Genomic DNA, 27238 nt, shown 5'->3' on the forward strand with positions numbered 1-27238 from the left:
CCATGTGCTATCTCGCTCTGCCGATTTAATGCCGCGTAATTTACGAGACACTCTTAAGAAGCCAAGCGCTTTAATTAAGCATGTGGCTGAGGCAGCGACCCGAAAGTGAAAATACCCTCATATTTCTTGTGATTTACCTTTATGGCATCGAGAACCCGACCCCAAACCCAAACTAGAACCCAAGCCCGTACCCTCAACCTTCAGCCTTTGGGCAATTAAATGAGCATTTGGCATTTGCTGGCCTAAACACTTTCGTCCCAGCAAATTGTTTTCAAACAAGAAAGTTTGTTTTGCGTTTGTGTTTTGGCCTGCTGCTATCTGGCCAACTCTCTATTTTGATGGCCTGGCAATTAATATCGCCTTGATAATTTCTGCCTAGATGGGATTATGCAAATTGTGTGGAAAATTAATACATGTCGATCTTGGTATTAACAATGCGAAATTGCAATTATTGTGTTATTTGCACCTAAATATTTCTGCCTTTAATTTGCGCTCCTTTTCGGACTCGTTCTTATCGATTTCGCCGAGACAGGGGCATCCATTAATCATGGGTAAGCCAAGCTTTAATTATGTCCCTAGTTTTCTGTGCTCAATAAATAATTTATCAAAAATCGATGGCCGCACAAATCCGCACGTCTAATGGCCAGACTTTGGCCCTAATCTCAACTAATTCCCTGGAATCACCCAAATAAAAGAAACACGGGTGGCAGCCAGAAAAAATAAAGGCCAACACATTCTGAGCTACTTTTCCATTAATATGACAGAAACTTTTTAACAAATTATGTGAGTCGTTAAAGTTTTTTTCGCCCCTCCAACGCAGTGGGTCATACACATGTGGATACCATATATATATATATATAGTATCTATCTCGGAGCAAAGCTTTAATCTCGAACTCAACACGTGCTGGGTCAATGCTTTCAGCTCGGAATTATTTATGGCATTGTTTTGTGTGACAGAGTATTATCCCTGGCCTTCTATCTAATTTAAAGAGCGAGAACAGCTCCGGCGCTCAGATCATAATTCAATATCAAAAAGGCATCTACTGCCCGGGCATATGAAACTAAATTGCACGGCCATTGCCACCGGAATGGATTTGCCATCCTTTTGCTATCCCCTTGTTGTTTTCGCTGGAAAAATAAACACGGTGTGCAGAGAAAAAAATATTATGGTAACTTATGGGTAAGGAAAGTATGCAGAGGTTCATAGAAGATTTCAACTTAAGTTTAGCCTTTCAACTGATATAGTTTAGGGAACTTTAGATTTTAGTTGAATTTATTTGGAATTTATGTGTTTCGTTTAGTATTCCTTTTAAGGTGATATATTTTAAGGTGCTTTAGATTTTAGTTGAAACTACTAGGAATTTATGTGTTTCGGTTATCCGATTTTTTTTGGTATTCGGAACTTTATTAACAGAAAATCTTGTTAAATCCCAAATTAACGACCGAATCCTTTGATATTTTCCCCTGTGTAAACATAAAATTTTATGTGACAGACGGGGAGACGAGGCCCTACTATTCGCAATCCTCAAACGCAGCGGCGTACTTTTGTCTCGGCTTTTGTCATTAGTTGGCTGCGAAGAAGTCTAGATAAAATGTTAAACGGCCTGCATGTGAGTCCTGGCAGCATGTGTGTGCGAGAGCCCCGAAAAGTAGACTACCGCCGACAGATATAAAACGACAGGATAACCATCCCTCGCAGTGGAAAAATAGAAAAAAAAGAAACAAAGCAGACGGGCAGAGGAGGACACGTTATGTCTGATGATGTGGGTAGACATAATATAAAAATTTATGAAGCGTTTAATAAGTTTTCTTCTTGGTTTTCTTTTTTTTTTGTTGGTTGGTGGTCCCCATGCCCGCACCCTGGGAAATCGTAGAAAAGTTGAATTCGTTCAGCGGGCGTGTCAACTGAAAATTTGTTCATCTCGTAAATTCATTTAAAAACCGTTGTCCATTGTCCTTTGTCCTTTGGCCATTTTGTCCACTGGCCCGTCCGGCAATTTCGTTTTTGCCACAAGTTGAACGTAATTTATTTTATGTCTCGGCTATGATTAATAACATTTTGGGCGAAAAAGGAAACAGAAAAGGATTTCGGGGTCAGGTCAAAGAATTGGAATCTGGCATTGCTTTAAAACGATTGCCGGAAGCATTTCTTTTTTGATTTATGCAGCTGATTAGCGGCACTCGCAGAATTGATGCAGAAATGGAAGCGTCCCTCAAATGACTAATGATGTTAGAGCCCCATATCGTGGACATATGTATATGAACAGTAGCTCAAGATAAATAGGGACATGCCATTTAAAGATACTTTTATTTCACTGACTCTTTAGAGCACTTTAAAATCAATACAGATTTTTTGTGTTTCATTCAGTTTATTTATTTTACAACATAATATTAAAAAGTTCAAGTGAAACCTACACGAGATACTCTCCTTTCCTCCAAGCCATCTTTGATACTACCATTATGACCCTAGCTGTTTATATCTATATGCAGACGACTTGTTTGCTGAGCCTCAACTCCACATCCTTGACGTTATGATAAATGACAAAAAAGGGAAATCGCAGAATCAAATCAAAATCCTGGCACACAACCCTTTTTTGCTTTATTGACTTCATTTTGCCCCCAAGGGTATTCTTCGCCTTGCGGTTTCTTGTTTGGGTTTCGACTTGAAATTTTTAATTAAGTAGGTAAGATGAGAGCCCCTGTAATTCGGTCGCTTGGCTCTGATTAAATTACATAATATTCATAAATAAAGAACAAATTTTGTGAGGCACGTCTCAGTGGATTAAACGAAGGCCACACATGTTCCCAAAAAGGAGTGGTGGGTGCCATTATAAAGGATTTACGATGCCGTTAGGCAAGTCAAAGCTGTTTAATTAGGCAAATCCCCCACGCACTTCGCCCAAACATCTTGGCGCAGCCAGACATTAATTAACAATCAATGCGCGGCATGATGTAAGACATTTTAATTGCCGATTGTAAAGCGTTTTGCCCTCGGGGTCTTGGGAATTTACGGAGATCATATCCCGGGGATCTTGACACGTAATTGTATTTTGTTTGCATTTGTACCTATATTTGGGTCGCTTTATGATAATATTACTTACGGGTATATTGTTGATGGTAAAACGAAGGTCAGCTCGAGGACGAGAGCCCAGAGTACTGCAGTTGGCTCGCAAAACATCACCGGGTTCATAGCGCGTGTGTTCTGTAAAAAGACTCGGACGCTTTTCCGGAAATTCTGAAAATAAAAATAAATCATGGGATAAACAAATGGTAATTGAACACTTCTAAAAAAGCAGGACTTTTACTTTAAATAAACTCTGAGTCTGTTATTTTAATATGCTATGGAAAAATCTAAGCTTAAAGTTTAGTATTATTTCCATTCTAGTTTAAAAAGTTTTAGGTTAAAATCGCTATCATTATTTTAAATATTTATATTTAGTATCTACACAAATATACTTCTCATTTCAACTATTCAAAAGCTAAGGTACTCTTCCTTCAAATCACTATTTCCCCAAGTACACAAGTGTTTACCCAGGACCTGGGTTCTTAATTGCTGGCAGTGGAGCGACAAGGGCGCATCTTTGGACCATTGTTCGCCGCACTTTCCAGTCACGCCTTTGCCTGCGACTAATGAGACAGGATCTGTTTGTCATTGTCAGATGGCCCTGAGTTGCCGTCAGATACTGAGATACCCAGATACCCGAATGCCCAGGAAGGCAGGAGATACTCACCCACAACTTGCATATGGGCGTAGGCGGTGGCGGTGGAATAGAGCGGTGCATCCGCCGTAACCTCGCAGCTGAATAGTCCGGACAGGGTGAAGCTAACGTTGCGGATGAGCACCATGGTGGCATTCGAGCCGTTCTCCTGCGGGGAAAATTGGAAAAACACCCAACCCGTTCCGTCAAACAATGAGCTCCGAACTCCGCTAAGGGCAGCAACTTACGTCCACTCGGATGCCGGGGAACTGAAAGACCTTGGTGTGGGGATACTCGCCCGGTGTGTAGCGGTAGAATTCCATCTGGCCGCGATAGAACTTAATGGAGTACAGGGGTGCCTCTTCCAGCTGGTAATCGCACCGCAGGGCCACCGATTGACCCCTTCGAACCGCCGGTGGCTGCACCAGCAGATTCACGTCACGCAGCGCCGCCTGCCCGAAATCTGGAAGGCAGGTGAAATTCATTATACTGGATGCGGTGTCATAACAGTTGGGATTAAGTGCACAGCGAGAAAAACAGTAAGCTCCCTTAAAAATTTGGCTAAAAATATATCAGTTCTTTATTGATGATTCCCTATATTTTAAACTATTTCCTATATATAGATTACCTAAAAGTTAACAGATGATTGAGCTTCCTAACTTCTTTTTTATGCGTAGTAAGAAGAAGTAACAATTTGTAAGGTTCTCAATGCATCATTTTATTATTTCAATAATTTCCTTTAAGCTTCGATTTTTTTCGAGTGCATAGTAAAGGGTTCCGCCTGTAGGGTTCAATTTTAAAGGAGATTTGTCGGGCCCCCTTTGTTATTTTAAAAGCCTTCTGCACTGGCTCTACACACACGCATTTGCATAGCCGTTCAGGAGCGTGGTGCAATATTGAATCTGGCGACAGTGGCTGCGCCATCGTCATCACCGTCATCTCCATCATCATCGTGGTCCTTTTCTTGGCTCTCGCCCATAAGCCCCATGGGATTAAGAATTGCAGCCGCTGAAAGTGCAGCATACTCTTGGGCGCTTAAAGCCTTAAAACTTGCCAGCCGGGCCAAACAACAAACCCGTCTCCATCAGTGCTGGCAACTTCATATTGTGTTTATCGTTAAATATTGGCGAGCACAAATATTAAGCAATTCATAATGATTTAAAAACACAGGGCTACATCTAAGATTTTCGGAGGTTCCTTGACTTAAAGTCAGAATAATATTCAGTTTTTAAAAACTCTAGTTGATTCTGGGTTTTTAAAATATTTAAAACTTAATTGGGTGATGTTTTGGAATGCATATTAATGGAATTCTTTCTCAAAACTTATTTTTATCTTAATCATTTTTATCATTAATCTCAAATTTAAAATTATTTTTAATTCGGGATTAATCTGTTGGTCCATAAATGTTTAAATTTTGGATTAATGCCATTTATAGAAGTATTTTAAATGAACCTTCTTGATTAAGTTTCCAACCAATATGAATATGAAAAAAGGTACAGAAAAAGATATTCTTCCCGATTAAAGGTTGTTGATCACAGAACCTTTCCTAGCAGTGTCCAATTTTGAAATAGCTGCTTTTGCCTTCAGCACTGATCTTCATCGCTTGTTCGTTTTCCACTCCCGATTTCCCATTTTCCATTTTCCATCTCCATTCCCATCATCGTCATCGTTGTCGTTGATGGCAGCAGGCAGCCGGCAAGGCAAAGTTGACTGACTACATCAAAAAGCAATTTTCCATTTGTTTTACAATATGCCCGACCCCCGACCGCCGACCTCCGACCCCGCCGCTTATCCTCGGCACCCACACATGCTCAGACAGACACATCCATATGACTTCGACGTGTGTGTTTGCGTTGAGAGTGTGTTTGGCTTTCCATAAACTCGCAAATCGTTTAAGCCGCCTTACGAGAAGTTGTAAACCTCTTTGCAGCCATTTTTTTGCCCCAGCTCCTGGCCGCCCTGTCCTCGCACTTCTATTTTTCCGCCTGTGCTTTGTTTCAAATAGAAATCGTGATAGCAACGCAGCATAATCAATGGCCTTACACTGAGAGAAACCCCAAGTCTCAAAAGGTAGAGCAAGGATATCGATGATGAAACATTTTTAAACAATTATTGGTTTGGATAGAAATATAAGTAAAATAAAAGAAAATGTTTTTAAATGTTATATTATATCTGAAATTGGTATGTTATAAAATTATATTTCGGTACTAAGCCCAAAAATATGAAATAGAATTTGATAAAAAGAAGCTTTACTTATAATTCGTAGCGAAAAATATTAATCTAACAATGTTTCAGGCGTTCCTGATTTATGGTAGACTATTATATCCTAAAATTGTGATGCTTAAAAATGGAATTTCACTATTAAATCATCAAAACAAAATAACTAAATTCATATGTTATAAAAAAAGAGTATAAAGCTATGTAGATTGCCTAGACAATGTTTCTAATAATCATGATTCATAGCAAGAAATACAACATAAATCCAGATTAGTTTTCCAATTTAGGTGCTATTTTTTCTCGCAGTGTCCTCCCCAAACGTCCCCTTTCCTGCCCCGTGGGCGTGGCTCAATATCCGCTCGACTCAAGCTTGTTGCTTTTACTACAGTGCTCCTGCTGTTTCATCTTCATTTTCATCGACAGCTTCCTGTGTTGTGTTGTCTTCGTTTCATTTTATGCCTACTATTTTTTTCGCACTCCAGCCTCTGCAGTTTGAGCCTGCGGCCATTTGCCTTTGGAAATTAGGCCGGGCTTAGCTCTACGTCAGCCCCCTGCAGTTGAAGTGGCTCCTACTCCTGTTCCTGATCCTGCAGACCCACACATGGATGTGGGATATGGCAAATGCCGATGGGTAAAAAAGTACGAGGGCTCAGGCGCATTGATGATGAATTCTTGTCAGCAGTGATTTTGTCTGGCAACTGCTAGAACTTTATGGCCCTTCGATGGATTGCCTGGGATCTGTTTCAACTTGGGCCCAGTCAGCCGGCAGCAGCTTAGCCCGATTTGCAGCCAGAGGACGCGGCATGCTGCCCATAATGACCTTAAATTTTTCGATTGCCCTCAACGGGTTTATCCTCCTCTTGTTACCAAATGCACCCACCGCCCCCCGCCCCCAGCCATCAACTTTTATGCAACTTTTCCATGACAAAAGAGGGAAAAAACGAGAGGAAAATTGTGAAATATGTGCAGCTGTGATCATAAAACGTTTATTGACTGCAAAATTCAATATATCATGCATTCACCATTATGACAATATGCAGTTGCACAAACACTCATATATTTACGCAAGCATGCATGTCTGTGTGCCAGGGGTGTCGTTATGAAGGGGGTGAAATTCTCTTATCCCTTATCAGCGAGAAAGAAGTAATGGTACTTTGGGTCTGAAAGATAAATTATCATATCATTTGGGATACAGATGTTATTTAACACCAAGATCCTAAGACCACATCGTTTTTTTAATGTCTTGCATGTATATCCTGACTTTAGACTGCTCCCCCTAGCATCATCATGACTACGCCCCTGGCATATGTAGAAAAACCAGCGCACTCATAAACTTTTGCCACGGCACTCGCCCAGATTTAGTTACAAATGAGCGCGGTAAAGACGAGGGGGTGGATTTTTAGAAGGGGTCCTTTGGCCCCCGGTTCAGGGAAGGCTAAAACTGCCGAGGAGGGGACGGAACCAGCTGTTGGTAAACTAAAGCCAGACGAACTTTTCGCAGACATGCGAATTGGGGGCACTCGAAGTGAATGAAAACCGGTGGAAAATGGAAAATGCGGGAATGTGCGAGCCATGTGATGAACTCACTTGTGATAATTTATGGGTAATATTTTTATTGTCCTACAGACAGGCAGACGCGAAGAACAAGCGAGCGATAAGATGTTGGAAAACCACTAGAACTAATTTAACTAAAAGTCTGCAGCTCAACCATTTTTCCAGCACTTTTCGGGGTGGTATTAAACTTTAAAGTACATTTTCTTTTTTTTATATTATGAGACCGTCATGGAGCCACTTTTTCTTTTAAATATTTAATGTTAGTTTTCAAGTTCTGTTTTCTTAGCCGCGCTGTCAATTGCTTTGCACAACCCCTATAAAAACATCCTTTCAAAACTCCCCCCCTCTTCCCATTCAGCAGTGAAAATTGGTTTTTCGGATGATACGGCCAACATCCAATAAATGTTTTAAAGTTAAACAATTTACGACGCCAAAGACAATAACAAAATTTTACGCATGAATTCTTCATGTAATTACGCGTGGCCAAAAATGAACAAAATTAACAAAAATATAAATTGCGTGGTTGCACACACACACACCCACACACAAACAGGATCAAACAGATACAGACGCCTCTGGGCAAGAATATGTATGTATTCTTTATACGTATACACTCTGTGGCATTTCGTGATAATTAACGCAATATTTCAGCTATACGAAATACTAAAAAGTACCAGCAATAACGTATAACTTTCGCAATGCGAAAAAAATGCTAGCAATTATTTAGCATAATGCATAAGCAACTACAACGGTATATATTAGACAGAGAGAGAGAGAGCAGAGAAATATTTGCATAAATTTTACACAGCCAAATTGGCGTTGAAATTACATTTGAAGTGGGTGGTAAAATGTTTTAGGGGATTGTGAGTGGTCTACGGTCAACGTTTTTGTAGACAAATTGGCGCTGTTACAGTTTTGAAAAGTTTCTGACATATTTCGCTCGTCCGCAGTCCACAGAAATGGGGCGAAAGAGATGGCGCTATGGCCAGGAGAAAGAGACGGGAACAGAGTGGTCGAGTGGAGATAGACAAAGCCGGCATGATATAATTATGTGTTGAATTATGAATTGAAATGTTGAAAAGTTTTTATAGTTTTTATGCGTTATGAAAACTTGCCATTCAACTAACATTTTTGGCCAACATTTATTGCTAATTCCTACAGTCAGAATGTTTTTAGGGGATTTTAATGCACTTGTCATGATGAATTATGTTTTCGGGGAGAGATGGACTGTATAATCTTTAACGGGAAGAGGGGAGGTTTGAAATGATTAGACTGTGATTAATTATGAATCAAATTGTGAACAGTCTGGCCAGAAATTCACTTATATTTGAATGGTGTTTGTAATTTTTTTGTATAAAGGAATTTATAAACTTTATTAAATAAATTGGTTGACTAAAGACATTGAGAATGTAATAAATAATAAATACATATATGTTAAATTTATTGATGTGCTTTGACATTTAAGGATTATCAGAAATTCTTTCACAATATTAATTATGGGATATTTCTGCCAGACGGTTTTTTTGGATGTCCATATTTTGTACCCTCAAGGCTATAAATACGTTTGGCATTCCCTTTTTTATGAAAGAATTTCTGCATTTGGCCAGCAGTCATCAATAAGCTTGTCACAGGACATGTGCTATCGGATGCGACTTCACATCTTCTCCAACTATGCACACATATGGGGCTTTCATCTCCGACTTTTGAGCTTCGTATTTGCATGCTGCCAATAAACATAAAAATGAATGTCTGCCATGTGGGTGGCCATTGTTGTTCGGGCCTGTTCGAATGCCTCGTATCATATCAATTCAATTATATTTTATACCACACAGTTGGGTCACAAAGCCCCAGAAAAGGCTCCATGCCGCTACCATTATTGCTGACAATATAGCCGTGGCATTATAGTTGTTTCTCCCCTTGTTGTGGTTTATTATGTTGTTCACACTTGTGTAGTTTAACTTAATAGAAGCACCTTCGAGAGGCTTCAATCGATAATGGTGCTAACCGATTGGAATGATTCGCTTTGTTTCTGGCTCGAGGCGTTGATTACTTCGGCTGTTCTGTGTAAAATTGATTTTGTGGCTAATTGCTTGGCTCACAGACATGCACACACGTGCAGCTTCCTCCTGGGCTAATCCCTTTAATTTATCCCAAAAACATCAGACACACACACACACGACCAGGTAAACAAAGACAACGAATCCGCAATCCTCAATCCGCAGGTGAGGTGCGTGTTTGGGTTCTGATAACAAATTGCAGCGAATAGTGGTGGCAAATCGGTTGGCACAAAAGTGCGGTGATGAGCCAGAAATAAACCACCGCACGAACCTTTTGTAATTAAATGTTGAAAGCAATTTCACGCCCAAAACCGATTCACGCGAGGGGTTTACCCTCTCCCTGCTTTTTCTCCCTTTGGCACACGTGTCTGCCCCTTTTCTGGTGTTTTGGCTTAAATAAATTTCCACAAAATGTGCGTAATTAATGCGATTGAACGGGGGACTTTGTAAATCACTGGCTATCGATATACATTAAATCATATGATTAAAAATACATTTTTAGAAGGGATTTTCTCCTTAAAGCTTGTTCTTAAAGACTTTAAGGAAGATTTATTCTACTTTCCACCAAGGCCATACAAAATGCTTTAGAAACTTTATCTTCTTGGTCCTTGAAATGTATTAGGATAACAATTTCAGGAGAATATATGACAAAGCTCTTTAATTTAAAATAAAGTATAATTTTAATTTATTGAATTTGATATCTGTAAAGTTATAATAGGCTTAAGCATTAAGAAAACAGGATAAGGGAAAGAATTTTTTGAAAATATAAATATGATATGATATGATATATGACTTAAAAATGATAGATCCTTTATGGAACAATATATCTTTCCTAAGAAAATCGTTATAAATGCTAGCCCTGAACTTCTTATAACCTTTTTCGGAAGTATTTAAGTTTTTTCAAGAGTGCCTGATTTTTCAAGTGTGTGCATTTGCGGTCAGCACCATGTTGCACGCACTGTTGGACGCCTTTCAGGTTTCTTATCGACTGGCACTGGCCATTGATTGCAGTTCATTAAGCACGCGCAGGCTCACGCACTTTCCTTTTTCTTTCGCTTTTCACCGCCCACCGGGGCGTATCCTCAACCACCTAGAACCACCCATCACCCACTACCCATCATCCTGTTTCCACTACCCCATCCATTTGGCCGACACCTGATGACTGGGCTCATTAGCTGGGCATCCCGTTCGCACCTCCTGGCACTTGACCATGGCCAGTTGGCAGCCTTGAAACCCCACCCCCAATCTGTGCATATATTTTCATAAAATCCCCATCTCCGAACCACTCACCATTCACCTTCAGCGAACCCAACACCCATCCACTACCCCTCTTTTGGCCAACCCCGATTTCGCAACTCGGGGCCATTATTGTTGATTGCTTATTCATGCATTCAGTCATTTATTCATATGCTCGAATCTTGGGCGATGAGCACTTTGCTTGTTTGCCTTGTTATCAAAATGAAAGTTTTCCGCCTTCTCACCGCTCACTTTCCACTTTCCTGGCCCACGAACTAGCCCAAATTAATTGCGCTCTCCTCGTCTGTTTATATTTTAAATTAATTATAAATATTTATTTATCCTGATTAGTTAAGTGGGCGGTGTGTTGGTGGGTAGGTCGGTCTGCCTCCTCGTCGGGGGCTTAACCAAATTGATTTCGGTTTATTTTAGCATTGGCCAGCGCTTTTGCGGAGCCATCGATTACAAAGCGATGGCTTTAAAGCCATCCGACCAACCAATCAGCCAGCGGCAATGGAAACTCAATTGCACGCCAACTGTCCATTACTCTTGGTCCACACTGAGGTTTTTTAGGGGGAAACGATACTCGTAGATATAGAATACTGGTAATTAGATCTGAAAATGCGCTTAGTGAATATGAAGAGTATGTGTAACTAATGAGGCTGATTTATCAAAAATATTATTTGGAAGATTAAGTTATATCCCAGCGATAGATTCTATGGATTTTAGACCAATTTTCATTCATATTATAAAGATTCTTTATTAAGAGATTGATTAACTGATTAAATGATTAAACAGTAATACGTTTTCAAGATTAATTTTTGTTTAAATAGGAAAATGGAAAGCAATGTGGTATATACTAAATGGATTTAAATATATTGAATAAGAACTAATAATCCTAGCTCTTATAAAGATTTTCTATAAAAAGCCCTATAAAAATTAGCATTTCTTTCAATGTAGTCGCATCTGAGTCTGGTGCCTTGCTAACCGGATTCATTTTTCCCATCCTGCTGTCTTGCTCCTCTTTGTGGTTTTCTATAATTGATGGCAGCATCAATTCCAAACGAAATAATCAAGCCATACAGCGATGGAGGGAAAAGCTGGCCACGAAAAAAAAGGAAGGAAAAACCAGAGAGCCACAAGTGCAGACTGTACAGTGCGGCACATACGTGTATGGCCGGCTCACGTAGACCGATTTGCCATGTTCCTTCGCTGCATACTTTCCTGGGCCAAAGTTAATTTCAGGTTTAAGTGGCAGCAACTGCAGCTGCTGCAGTCGAATTATTGAAGGCAGCAAAAAGCGAATGGGACGGGGGCGAAAACGTTTAAATGAAAAACACGAGTCAATTTATATTGCGCTGACGTACCGCCCAGCAATCCCCCCTCCCCCCCTCCCCCTTGGTTGCCATTTAATCTTCTTCCATTTCTTGGCGCTATTTTCAAATGTTTTTCTTTGCTGTTTAGCCATTTTTTGCTGCTGTGGCAGTTGTAGCGAATAAAAAAGAACCCAAAACCAAGCGTTGTGTGTCGGTTTCCGACTCCCTTTTTTTTATATTTTTTGGCTGCCCATGTGTGTTTGTCTCTGCTTTTTTTTTGGCCAAAGCTGTACAGAAATCTGCACAAAAATGCACGGAAATTCATCTTGATTTGTGTTGAGCGTTTTTATTTATTTTTTTTCCCAACTCTCCCCCTGTATATCTTATTCAAGGGCTAAAACTGCAGCAGTTTTTTCATCCAGCACATCTCTATATCACTTTGGTTTGGCGGTTTGTCTTCCCTACTTTATCCCTCGGTTTTTTATACGAGTTTTGCCCCCGGGGCGTGGCGCACTAAATCAGAGACATTTAAGCGCGTTTTGTTAAAAGTCACTTACTGCACTCGACCATGGCTCATTTGGCGGCTTCTACTTACCACAGAGAAGGCACAGTAGCAATAGCCATTGCAGGATGTTGCCGCTGTAGTTGCAACTATTGTTGCTGCTGCTGCTGCGGGTGATTTTTGTGCGACAGCAACACCTACGCATTGCTGTTGTCGCGATGTCTGGTGATGGCAACATGTGACTTGGCATTTCCGCGTTTTCCAAGTTGCAACTGCAGTTGCAAGTTGCTGGTGTTGCTGCTGCTGGTGCTGCTGCTGTTTGTGTTGCTCTGAGTGATGTGCTAAAAGTTGATAGTGTCTGCCACATTGTCAACGCTTTTAGACACTAATTAAGTGCGAAACGAATGTCTGCTTGTCTTGGCAAGTCCTTGCTAAATTATGCTAATTTATTTTATACTTTAAATTTGTCTGTGTCTGCGTTTGTTTGGTAATTTATTTAATTTTTTTTTAAATATTTCTTGTTGACTTGCACTTTTTACGTATTTTGTTTGCTTGTTTTTGCATATATTCAATTTATACTTTGCACCAAAAACTTTAACCTCGTCACGGTTTCGTTCTCTTTCTTTTCAAGATTTTTTATCTCTTTCATTGCCGCGATGCGAACGCGTCACGCAATCGTCAGAATTGCGACTGAATGCTCGAATGTTGCTGCTGTCTGTTGGTGTTGCTGCTGTCAGTTGATGTTGCTGCCGTCGCTGCTGCTGCTGCTGACGTCTGCCGACAACATGTTGCCTGGAAAACGTCGATGGCAATGTCTTGCAGTTGTTCCTCTTCCGCGAAATTGTTTGTCTTTTGACGTTTATGGACGATTTTAGTGCTGCTCCTAATTACTTCATATGCTGCTCCAGAATTACGCCCTGCAATATAATGAAAAAAAAAATGAAGGCAGAGAATGCCTCAATTAGTTGTTGACACAGGCTGAAATATTAGTTTTATTGCTGTCTCGTAAAGCGTACAAAGTTCCAAATAAAAATTCCGGCGATCGTCACGTGCCGCGACCGTTTTCGAGATTGATTTATGCGTTCAGGGACCCGAGATAGGAAGTATCCATGCCCCACGACCCACGACCCACGAACCATGCCCATGCCCAATGACCTTTCTCAAATCGCTCGGGGGCACAAAAACGCGACCCGGGGACTAATTAGCAGGCCGTCCACTCGAAGGCATCCAATTTGGATTTGGTTATTTCATCGGCCAGCAGCAATCGGGTTTTGCATTATTTACGACTTTCCCCCAATGCTCAATTATGCGCTTCATTGCAGGAAACCGCACATTTGCCGCCAGTCCTTCAAACTACGAGTAGACCCCTTAAAAAAAAGAGTTTTTCTCTTCCTGTTTTGGTATTGTTCAGCAATTGCTTCCTAAACAAAGAAGGGCCATTGGTGCTGGTCGCACCTAGAGAAATATGTCACCAAAATGTATCTATTAGATACTATCTATAGCTTTATATGCTTACATAAATGGGTTGGTAAAGAGATGATCCATGAAATGTTCTATTTGAAATGCCAAAAAAGGTTTTAAGTAATAGATTTTGGTACATAATTAATTAATAGATATTTTTTCTTATCGTTATCTTTGAAGAATTAATGTAGATATTATAAAATTCTAAAGTAATTGTGTTAATTTTTTTAATACCGGAATACATTTTTAAGGCGTGTTAAAACGAAAAAATATTATGCTTTAATTAGTTATTTTTTGGATTTATTAAATATGAGCTAAGCTTTTATAAAACCTAGATCGATTTAAATGCTTATAATGCTTATAACTAACTCTCTTCGTAACTCTTTTTGTATTTTAAGGTTAGTTCACATCTCTTTCCCAATAAAGGCTGCTGATTTTACTACCTTTTCTCTCAGTGTATGCAAAGTTTGGCTAATTGCTGGGGCAGCATCAGCATTGTTCCATGCATTTCCAGCTGACGGAAAATCGTGCGCTGAAACCAAAAATCACTTCCGCTTGGTCATCGATTGCTGGTGCGGGGTGGGGTTAAGGGAAGTAGTGGGTTAAGCGCAGTGGTGGGTTAAGGGGGATAAAGGCCTGCACTTCACACATCATTTCCTCTGCTGAACATTTATTATGCCATTTTGTGTGAGACCGAATTGTCACAATTAGTCGACGGACGAGTGGAAAAGGGATGGATGTTGCGGCTCTTTCGCTATATATACACCTGTCCCCTCGAATTTTCCCCGGCATTTTCCCCCGCTTTCCCCCCCCTCCGACGATCACGAAGGGCCCTCCGATTCATTTATAATATTTTGTCATTGTCTGGGCCAGCGTTTGCTGCATTTTATTAATTTGTTTGTCATATTTTCACGTTTGTTTATTGATTAAAATGTGTGCACAGGCGTCGGAAATCTTTTTTTTATGGGGAATGGGAAGGGATGATGATTTGGAGTCTGCTGCCAGCCGTTGTTGTTGTATCTGCGGTTCTGACTGCTGCTGTAAACATGTGTTGCCGGCAACATTATCACTGCTGTTGCATTGTTATTTTTATTCCCCGTCTGCTGCCCCCTGGCAGCCCCCCTTTAAAAAACCCCCCTCTTGTTTGCTGTCTGGTATTTTAAATAAAACATCATTTTTTGTAATTGTTGCCTCGGCGTGAAACATTCTATTGCCCCATCGCAGTCCCCCCAGTTCTTTTGTTTACCTAGGCTACTGTTGCAAACATTTCCCTTGTCCCTTGTTTTCCACACTTTCCCTCAGCTTTTCCCTGTTTGTTTGTACAAATTATTATGAATGATAATTTTGTCTGTCGCATTTTTCATGCATTTTTCCCTCTCTGACGCTTTTATGGCCTCAATTGTTGTTTTTATGCGTGTGGCTTTGTTTTATGAATTTTATAATTAATTGTGTTTGACATATTTTATATGCTTGTGCTGTTTTTGGCTTTTTGGTGCCATCCGTTCTTAACTTTTGATTGATTTTACCTAATGTTTTGCCATTTATCATGATTTGTAAAACGAATGTGTGTTTGCAAACAAAGGACAGAGAAATAAAATGATGGTGTTTGTTTTTAGCAGGCGATTAAATGGTTGGAAAACCTATTAAATAATTGCGGTCAGCTTTTAAAATTTCTATATACTAATGCTCTGCCATTGTCAGAGTATTTAATTAAAATTATTTTAATTTGACTGGTCTCAGCTTACTGTTTTTTAATTATCAATATTTATTCTATGAATATGAATACCATATATGAATATAATATTCCATTCTATTGCGGATACATAAATGAAATAAATATTGTCTTTAAGCAAAAATGGATTTAAAATACTTGTTAGTAATGGTTTTAATTAAAAATAATAAAGCAATAAACTATAAGACATAATTTTTTAGAATTTTCAAAACAATAGATATATAACATTTATGTTCGACCTATGGCAAAAAGGTAAAAGAAAGTCAAGAAATTAATTGTCCGCTTCCCTTTGTCAGCGTATTTAATTCCATTCATTTTAATTGGCTCTGATACACTTATTGAGTTTAACCTCTGTGACCCGAACGAAAGCAGTCACTGTCAGGCCAAAAAAACATTTGTATTGTAATTGTCATTTGGCCCAGGGAATTTCCACATATGTAACTGTAGCCCTCGCTTGTCGTTGGCATATTTTTTGGCCAAAAAAACAAATGACAAAGGACAATTAGCTAACTGAAGGCAGGAAGCCTCTTAGACATTTTGCCATTGCCATTGCGAGTTGGTTTTAATTAAAAGCAGATTAGCATTGCGCGTGCAGCGAATTTGCGTGGGAAAAGTCAGCCAGTCCAACCAACCACCCACTTTCCAGGAAAATTATTGTCCCGCCACCCACATTTTCCGCCTGTTTTGGGTTGCCTGCGATGTGGAATGAGCTGGGCACTCAAACTCATTCGCTTGTTACGCCATTTCAGGCATCTCGGGCGCATTTGTCTGGAGACATTGACAATGACAGCGGCTCAAGAGTCGGCTATATGCCGTATGTACAGTGTATGTACAGTGCTCACATCCAACATCCTCGTGCCTCTATGTGGGGTTAACTGTCTCAGACAATTGCCGGAATAAAGCCAACGCCATTTCGAGTGCCTGCTCCTGGGCTCCTTTACATTTTACATTTTACATTTCACTCCTGCCACAGCGACTCTCGTTACTTTTAATTCCAGTGCTTGAATGGCACATTTTTATGCACGCTTCTTGCATGCAACACGACTCGAAAGGGGGATTGGGGATAAAAGTAGTTGGTAATACCCCTGCACTGAAAGAAAACGAGCTGGAATGCTGAATATTACCTCAGGCATACAGATTATATTTGGTAAAAAATGTATGTATGGATATATCAGCCACTGTTTTTGATGATATATCACCAATATGTAAGTGGCTTTCCTCTTAAATTAACTAATTGACTATCCTATTTTCAGAATAGAATATTATAAACTATTATTTACCAGAAGCTTTTTCTTAGAAGAACCCAGAACTGGATATCATATACTATAAAATAATATTTTTTAGGAAAAGGAAAGGCTTATCTCTTTTTAAAATATATAACGATTTTCAACAGAAAGCATGTGAAAAGATCTATACTGTTTAAAAAGACTCAGAACAATTTCTCTGTCATTAAGTGTGGAACATTTTTAAGAAGTGTCAACTTCTGTAGCCCTTTTTCGCCCAGTGTGCCACTACTCCTTGTTACTCGCCACATCAGTCACCGCTCACTTGACACATTTCGCCTGCCATGACGCAATTGGCACGAAGACATGCCCAGCACATGGGCAATAAAAGTTGCCGGCAACTCCGGTTGTTTCTGCTCTTGTTGCTCTTGATGACTTAAAAATAGCTACAAGTTTTTCACACCAAATTGCCAGAACGGCAGCCGCCAACAAATTGAAATGTTGATTTCAAAGTTTCGGGCCTCCAACGGGCCATCAGCTGTCAGGTGAGCATGAGACCCCAGATGGGCGAAAGTCCCTCGGATTGTCATAAATCTGTCGTTGCAGTCGATGACATTGATCTGGGGGTGGTGCTTTGGATCTCTGGTGGTGCTATATGTATGTTCTATATGGCCGTGGTGCAGCTGTGAAGGTGAAGTGATGTCATCAGCGGTGCAGCGGCATTAAGTCAGCGGTTCTTCCTGCCACCGGCGGGTGGGGCATTTAATTACCCGCTCGCTGTGTTCACAGCAAGTCGAAGATTTTCACATCAGCTTAATTACTGCGACAGCGAAGTTAACCCACTGAATACGAAAGGTAGATAAAAATCCGAGACTTTTAATTTAAACTGATCAGTTACAAGTTAAAAATATTTAAAATTCTATGACTAGGCTAACTTAACTTGTATGGACAGTTCTTGGAGATTACAAGTACATGTATAAGCGCTCAGAAATAAGGACCTACAAATATTTATATATCTACCTCCAAAAAAGGTATTTTATATATAAATATATATATATATATAAATATTTTTTAAAATCATTTTGAGTAATTGAAGGGAAACCCAGTTCTTCTTTTTACTAAGAAAATGTGGATCTGCATTGATTCTTGGAATGTAATCAAAAGATTTATTTATATAGATAAAAAACAGTTGTGCTTAAATTTAACTCTTGCATCTTTCTTAAGAATTCCCATATTACACACCCAGCTTTAAGTCAAACCATTAAAATCACTTCTCGTTGGATATCTCCGCTTCTTGAACTGCCCTTAATGGGTTAAACGGAGGGGCAAAATCAGCAATTTAAGAGCGACGTTGGCTGCACTTAATTGCCGCAGAAAACGCATAAATGCGCTTTTATTAAATACGCTTTAAAATTGATTTTGCACGCCCCATGATCGGCATGCGGTTAACCCCACACCCGCCCCCGTCCATCCGTCCGCCCATAATTTAACCCTCTTCATGTGGCAACTTTCCCACATTTGCGGTTCTGTCTGCCGCTGAGCCTTTTGCATGAATGGCCTTTATTCATAATCATATTTTGTAAATTCATACGCATTTATTTTTGTTTTCCGTCTCTCTGGCTTTTGCTTTTTTTCCGCTGATTTCGCTGGCAACTTGACTTTGAATCTTTGCGCTTCTGCCGGCTTCTGTTTCCACTTTTGATGCCCCGCGAATTAATTAAAAGCCCCGCCCCAAAAGTCAAGAGAAGAACGTGCATTGTTGTTGCCCCGATGCCACGCCCATTTTAGCATTAAATCCGCGTTTCGCCGAGCGTGCGAAATTTATAAATGGGGCAAAAAAGACAGAAAGACAGCTGAAGTGCCGAGGAAGTTTTGAGTTATTCTATGGTTTTTCAGCGGAACTTGAGACACAAATAGGATTGCAATGGGTCTGCTGGCTAGGATCTAATGGAAAAGTTCCCTCACCATCCGTGGCCGTGGCTATCAAAATTTCAGGAACTGATTCCAGAACTCGGCCCTGACCCCCAGCTAATAACATTTGGCCTTTTCCTTTCCTTTTACTTGCTTTTTTCTCTGGTCAAATCTCATACAAAATCCAATTACGTAACGAGAAGGAGGTCGAAACTCACCAACCCACCCACGCACACACACACACACACAGAAAGCACTTGAAATCCAATTTTCATAATAAGCAGAGGAAAAAAAGAGGAGGACTAACGGATGCGAATTTAATAATAATATAATTTCGGCACAATTATCTCAACAAATTAAGCCAAACCGCCGAGCAGTTCAGTTCAAGTGAGCAGATCTAACAGGGTCCCCCCTGCTGTTTTTGTAGCAGTATTTCGGCTGGTTTTTCTGGGTGTTTTGGGTGGTGCTGCTGACTCTTTTTGACCCACAACGACAGCTCATTTTGCGGGCACATGGGCCTGAGGTCGGGCCCCCGTTCTATGTAATTAAATTGAAATTTCAATATTGCGAGTGGCCTGGTCCTCATGGCGGGGAAGGGGGCGGAGGGGCCAGGGCCCAAGGACCAAGGACCAAGGGGATACGAACCCAGGCCCACACCCGCAGGAGCAGAATCCGGCGGAGGACCAACCAGCTGTCGACGTCGTCGCGTTCGGCGAAACTCGGTTGATTTATAAGCCGTGGCCAAAAATGCTCCAAAATTAAAGTGTAATTTATGTGGCAGCCTCTCGCATATCCTGCGGATCCTGTTTATCCGCCAAGTGCGTGAGATGGCCGCTGCTAGGCGACCTTGCCAGCAGAGTCACAGGCCTAGCAGGGCACACTTCAAGGAAATGGTTCCAAAATATTAATCCAATATTCTGGACATTAATAAAATCCCAAAGTAATTTTTTCTGATTTGAGTTTTATGTTTTTACAATTATTTCTACTATTTCTAATAATATTTAATAAATATTTGTTACTAATTCTGGTATAGTTTAAGGTTTATTTCGACTTAAAAATATTTTATGAATTTTGTGATAAGCAAATACATATAAAACATTTTATTTTAATACGAAGCATCTGAACAAAGTATCTTTTTGGAGTTCCTTAAAAACATTTAACAATATTCTGTAATTCTTTTATCCGCAGTGCACGAATCAACGATGTATGTGAAAAAAATGAAAATACTTGGCGGGCTTAATGTTGCCTGGCCAACTTTGACCCGCCAGCACTTCACCTGGCACCCAGCCACCCACTGCCGCACCACCTTAACACCCAACCACCCCACCACCCACCATAAAGGACCCCACCCATACGCAAAGTGTTAATGTGTTTATGGGGCCGGTGACTTCGCCATACGTCCGTGGACCTGCGAAGCCCCTTTCCTTCGGCTTCCTGCCTTCCTGGCTTCGAGTGTCCTTTGCTCTTTTGCGCCGTTTGCCACTTGAGTTATTTAAATTGCGTAAGTGGAGCTGGCAGCGGGGCCAGCAAAAAAGATTGATAAAATATGTTAATTGCGCCTGTTGTGCCATGGGGCCGGGGATCTGCTGCAGCGGCAGTTCTTCCATGAAATTGTCGCCAACAATGCTGAAAAGTTAATTTTCTTGGCATTCTGTTGCGTGAATTTAAGGCGTTTTAATTATGTTTATTGCATACCTCGCCACTCCAGCTCGAAGCGTTGCCTCGTTGCCATGGGTGCTTCCTTTTGTTGCCAGTGAGTCGGCAACGCCGCCCGGCACAATTGGGTAGTGTATCAATGGGCCTCAGAGCCCTGCTCACCTGCTCACCAACTCACCTGACCACCTAATTAACCCAATTTCAACGCCAGCGACGGACGCCACTTTCAGTTGCAATCACGCATCGCTGTTTTGCGGTTAGGACTCAATCAACCTTTCAAACATTGCCCCAAAGCAACTGAATCTGCCAAATGTGGCAATACTTTAAGATATTTTTGTTTGATAAAAGCTAATTCCAATTCATGCTAAGTCCTAACTTCCAAATTCGATTTAAATAATTATTATAAATTATTTACATATTTAAATATCCAACAGTTATAATTTGACAATGGCTTATAAATTTGATTATTAGTTATAATCATAAATTTGATGCAAGTAAAAACATATCTCCGGCAATACTTTAAGATATTATTGTTTGGTAAAAGTTAGAAAATCAGTTTTCCAATTAAACCTTTTTTCCATTCTATATCATAACATCCAACTTTGAGTTAAATCATTCTGTATAAATTATTTACATTTCTGAATTTCCTTCAGTAAAACTTAAAACACAGATATATCAACATAATTGAAATGAAAGTAGAAACTTACAGAACATCCTGGTTATTTTATCGACCACAATGGGCTTATGAACATCACCGCTTCGATTCAATTTTTCAGCTAAACTGCAGGCTACCGCAAATATTTCAAAGATATCGAATTTACTGACCAAAATATGCAGAAGCCAGCGGTCTGGCCGCAATTATCTGCCTACGAATAAGTTATGCCCAATATTTAATGAGCTATTGTTGGCACACAGCGGGCGCAACGGGAATGTGGATGTAAATGGATTTTTAGGAGGCTGGGTAAACTATCCTCGAACTAAACCGAAACCACGAACAACCGAACAAAGTTTGCCGCCCACCTGCTGTGCTGATTGTTCCAAATAACCAGCAATTATTTCAATTATAACTCAGTTGGTGGGTGGGTAGTTCGTCGGCAGACACCTCCTGCGATTCCCATTGCCTTGTACAACATAATTGGTGCGCCTGGTTGTCTAGTTCAGGCTGCTTTGTTTATCAAGGAAGTTTTGGATGCCAAAGTGGTTGGGATAGGATGGCAGAGGAGAATCTGGGGAGAGCCACTTTCATAAGTGTGTTCAGCTGTTGTTTTGACTTGGAAAATATCAACAGTTTACTGGGAATAACTCTGTGTTGAGGGAGAAATATGTTCTCGAAATTCAGAATATTACTTTAAATATATATTTAATAACATAAATAATTTTAAAATGAATATATAATACTTATCAAATCCTTAGATGTCTTTTCCTAATCCAATAAATGTTGATTTTTCCCTAACTGAGGCATTTGCACAAAATCAACAATTTAAATATAGTAGCAGCAAATACGTTTGGACCTCTTTCACGCTTGACCCACAATCAACACATTGCTTGGTTTAACCTTTGACTTGGCACATAAGCACATACATACAATTTCTCCTTCGTAAGCACATATACAGTGTACACGCATTGGAGTCCTTTCTGGTCGAAAAGTCCTGATGCTGCTGCTACTGTTATTGGCAGCCAATCGAAGGCAGGATTCGCCCCTTCTTGCCGGCAATTATTCGTGAGGTTTGCATCTGTTATGCTTGGTTTGGGTTTTGGGTCCCTAAAAACCGAGGGTTACATAATCAAAAGCCAGGCGGCCCGGGCAACAAAAACAAGTAACCGATTCGGGCCATCTTTTATGTAGCCTGACTTTTGCCAGCGATCCGAAGCAGACCAAAAATAAAACTTCCGAGATGTTGTTTTTTTGTGGGGTGTGTGTATAAAGCTTTCTATTCACGTGTGTTTAGCACAGCAGCGGTTAAAATAGTGCTTTGAAAATTAGTTATAATTATACTTGAACATTACCATTATAATTTATGATTCTACTTTAAGATCTCTAAAATAAATTATGCTTTGGGTATATTTTTTTATGTTACTGAATGATGGTTTTTCGAATAATAGTTTCTAGCAAATATTTGTAGATATCTTGGTGCATAAAACTTAGGTATAATATTAAAAAATTATTAAATACATATCACATCTTTATATCACCGACACATGGTGATATATATATATTTATTTCGGATCACTTAAAAATGTATTATGGAAAATTTTTTTTGCATATGCTAACTATTTTTATGGACCCAACTGTATGTGCTTGGGTGGGTGGAAGTGCGTGTGTGTTAGTGGCTTGTACATATCCTTCCTGCTCCTTTCCTGGCGTCTTTGGCTTTTGTTGACTCAATTTCCGTATTTAATGACCCGTTGCCAAATATGCCTGAAATTTTCAAACCGATTCCAGCTGCTACACACGTACATGTGTGCGTTGGCCTGTGTGAGTGTTTGTGTGGTTTCCTGATTGAGTTCACCCAAAATGCAGGGTTTTCCCACTTTAAGACGGCACACTTTGGGCCACTAAATCAAGATTATACATTATAGGGCGCTAAAGGGCAAATGCAGGGGCTTACGGGATCATCAAAACATATTGCAGCCGCTAATGATTTCGATATCTTTCGGCACTACCCGACAAACAAACACCCATTCGTATTAACCGATTCTCGGACGTGGAATGGAAGCAAATAACCGAAATGCGATACGCAATTATAGCTTAATCCCCGGCAATAATCAAATACTATAACCTCGTGAACAACAATGAGCAACATGTGTGTTCGTGAGTGTGTGGGTGTCGCATTGCTTTTGATAATGGCGCATAAATGTTTTTTAACAACGCCAAACAAAGGCAATCACCAGGGCCCCACAGAAAACCAAACCGAACCGAATCGAAACGTATAACGAAAATCAAAGGGGAGTTTGAGGACTGCAAATTGTGGGCAAAGCATCATGGCACATAAACAACAATAAACACGCTTGTCGACCTTCACCACCCTAACCACCCTATCAACCAGTCACCACCCTCCTTTGACCATATAATAGGGTATATCTACACCGGGGAAAAATATAATATTAGTTTAATATAATCTTTAAAATATTTCTATACGATTTGTATCAGGCGTTATTGGAGAAGTTTGTATTTTTTTTAAATATCACATAGTTAGGAACCTCAAAGAAAATTAGAAAGATCAGATAGTTAGATAGATTGCGATGGGCTTAAAAAATAATTTTTTTTATAATCGCTTCAAAAATAATTATTAAAATATTGCAATTTTTAGAATAGGATCTGTTTTCTCAGTGCTAAATCGAGTTGAGTGAGACAGCGACTTTGGCATGCATGGGATGTCGTCGTCTTTTGTCCCTTGGTCGACTCTTGTTTTCAATCCTTTGCACAAATAAAGTTTTTATGATGGCTATTTGTAACCTTTTTGGATTTTCGTCCGCTTTCCGTACTCAATATGGTCTAATAGCGGTTAGGTCCCTTTTTTCCCAAACCCAGCTTTGATTTAAAAATATGTTTTATCCCTCCAATCATTTAAAGGCAATGTGATTGTGTCCCCTTTTCGACGACTCTTTTTGAAAATAATTTCCACCCGATAACGTTGTCGTCTTCTTTGGCGGACTTCTCGTCCTTTAGAGTCCTTGTACCGCCTTCCTTTGAGCAATTTTTTTCACTGCCATTCGAGACGACTGCATTTTCACATTTCTGTTCGCTTTAAATTGCATTTACCATTTAATGCTGATTTTTCTGGTCATTAATTTCTACCTTTTGCTGTCTGAAATAATATTTGTGTTGCGGCGCCTTTTTTTAATATTTATTATGCTGCTTAAATACATAATTATTTTGTATTAATTACTATTTATTTTTGTTTGCCTGTCTGAGTGCCCTGATTTATTCATTAATTAAATGCCATGGCAGTTGGCCATTTTAGTTGCTTGTTTGCTTTCGTAATATTTTAATTATGAGTTTACTCTTCACAGGAGATTGAGTGTATAATTTCATGATTCATTTGTTGACAAAAATAACTCTTTGAGCAGTAATTTTGCTTTGGGAACTTTTTATGCCTGGTCATAACTTAATCCTGCCATTAAACCATGTTTTTTATACCCTACGCCTATTGTCTAGGCCACCTACGTTCTTTTACGATGTCCAAGCCGGCTTTTCTCCATAGAAATTTCCTGAGAACAGGAATTATGAGCTTTTGTGCGATAAGTTCCTTTACGTAATATCCAAACTTTTTGGCTGAGTATACATAATTTGTAACGCTACATAAAAAAGGACATGTAAAACTAGTAAAAAGTAAGTTCGTTCGACAACAAACTAACTAGAAACGATGAACTCAAAGCCAAATGAATGAATTGTTGTTAACTGGCATATCAAAATGTGTCAATAAAAAACCATAAAAATATGATTCAAGTCGTGCGTGATGAGCAGAGATCACAGCTATTCCCCATCTCCAGTCGAAGTTTATTTTTTGCTTCATCAACGACAACATGAGCATTATTGTCATTCGCATTTGAATCTTGTGGCAAAAATACACCGAAAGAAAGCCAAGAAAAAGTAAATGTTGCGTTCGAATGCAACTGAGATTATAATTAAGTCTGCCACAATATTTCTAATTGTGTATCACATAAAAACATAGTTTTTGTTTTTAAAAGTAAGCTATACTTGAAAAAATTAAAATATTTTCTAAAGAAGAACTAAAGATTAGCTCTTGTTAGTTTAGAATGTTTTTTAACACTTTGAGTTTTGTAAACAAAAATGTAAAACATCTAAAATTTTCTTATTTATTTATTTTTACAGTGCACATATACTGTAGCGTGTTTGTCACACATATCCAATAAATTTACATTTTTATCGAAAAAGTTTCTCCCTGATGTTTTGCTGCTGCTGCTGCTCCACCAAAGCGGAAATATCAAAAATAAATCTCTGGCTTGTTTCCGTTGTTAGAATGCGAATAACAGCGTCTAACGCTTGTAATTGGCACACACAGATACACAGATACAAGCGCAAACAGAACAGGAGACATACACAAGCACACATTTGAAACAAAAACATCAATTTGCGACTTTTAATGGCATCATCATTGACTCAATCAGCAGTGAAACTTTCATTTGCCACACATCCAATCTCTGTCAAAATCGAGGACGTAATACCAATGACAACCACTCGTCGTCGTCTGCATCTCATGTTTTCCACTTTTTACGTCCTTTTCGATAATTCCACTGAGTGGGCGGAGGATCACAATCAGTTGTGTTCTTAGCTTACATTTGTTATTTTTGGATGGCTAATGAAATTTCGCCGAACCCATTGTTTACCTGTCTGCCGTGACCCAGACATTCTTTGCCGAGTGTTTCGAACCCCCGGACCAAAAAGTTTTCTTCGATGGCAAATTAAATGATTTGCGACTTTTGGAAGTTACCCTTTTGGAGGTCGCCACTAGTGGATATTTTACGACTCCCTAGTGGTTCCTCCAAGTAGGCCAATATGTTCCTCAGTCGCCACCTTTTATGTTGCCAACATCGATTTTGGGCCCTCTTTGTGATGAGCAATTAATCAGAGATGGTAAGTGAAGTGTTTGAAACCAAAAGTACCATCGGTTTCTAAAAATTCGCAATAAAATAGAGGAAAATATATAAATGGTTTCAGAGTACTGTAGAAAAAATTTATCTATATTGTATTTTATGCGAGATTATAAAGGACCTAATGTTTCCAAAAAAAAGCCTGGTGATTTTATGTACCCTATATATGATATCGCTTTCAAAACAGCTACTTAAGGTATTATTTCTTGCGGAAAATCTAAGAAAATACTATTTACTGCAATTTTACTGACTTTTCCAAGGGATATTTCAGCTCAAAAAGGGCCAAATTCCCATCTCTATATATTCCACGTCGTCCTGTATTTTCGCTGTTAGCCTTTGGGACTTTATTGCCCATTGTCTTGGGCTGTTGGAGCACGCTGCTTGTCAATTCCATGCTCCTGCATTAGTCACCCGGGTCGTCCTGTGTCCACTACACCGCCACCAAGCCACGATACCCATTACCCCCACCAGGACACAGGACATACCCGACAGTGCCATTCATTTTGCCTGTCATTCAGCCATTCATTGCGGGAAAAACCCGCTCAGTGCGTCATGGAAACTGGCGTGAAAATGGTGTGGGAAAACAGAAGGAGCCTTGTTGTTGCGCTCCTTCTTCAAACGCACTCCTTGGCCTTTTATTCATGGCAAGGGCGTGAATGAGATGAGTGAGCCACGTTGGAGGGGCTAGGAACTCTTTGGTGGCCAAGGATCTGAAGGCAATTGATGGATGGCGACGGCTGAGGTCAGCCTGCGAAGGAGTTAAACTTGAAATTGATGGAAGGAAGGCAACTGATTTGAATAGGCTGGAAAATCTGTTGCTAATACAATATAGTACCTGCATTTAAGAAATCAAAATGACTTTCTTAAATTACTCATAAATAAACAAAAGCGAAGACTGCTTTATTCACTCGCCATAAACAAGTTACTTCCCGTTGATAACAAATTTCTAGAACCACTAAAGACCTTGGGATTTTATATCAATAACCAAGGAGTGGTATTTTATGCAATCTTCTGAGGGAAGTAGCCCTTAACAACTGGGAAGCTGCAGCTTAATCATGG

At 39.7% G+C, this 27238-nt stretch overlaps 1 protein-coding gene across 1 annotated transcript in view; it reads right to left on the bottom strand.

Annotated features, from left to right (window-relative positions):
* The window catches only part of beat-IIb (beaten path IIb), a 36107-nt gene that overhangs the window by 4025 nt on the left and 4844 nt on the right, over window positions 1–27238 (bottom strand). Inside the window, exons 2-5 of the mRNA XM_017089161.4 lie at window positions 12674–13497; window positions 3947–4161; window positions 3732–3867; window positions 3102–3235 (exon numbers count right to left, since the gene is read on the bottom strand). Coding sequence (XP_016944650.4) covers window positions 3102–3235; window positions 3732–3867; window positions 3947–4161; window positions 12674–12947 — 759 coding nt within the window. The 5' untranslated portion in view covers window positions 12948–13497. The remainder of the gene's footprint in view (window positions 1–3101; window positions 3236–3731; window positions 3868–3946; window positions 4162–12673; window positions 13498–27238) is intronic.

This window comes from Drosophila suzukii, chromosome 3 (genome assembly GCF_043229965.1).
Source record: "Drosophila suzukii chromosome 3, CBGP_Dsuzu_IsoJpt1.0, whole genome shotgun sequence".
NCBI lineage: Eukaryota > Metazoa > Arthropoda > Insecta > Diptera > Drosophilidae > Drosophila > Drosophila suzukii.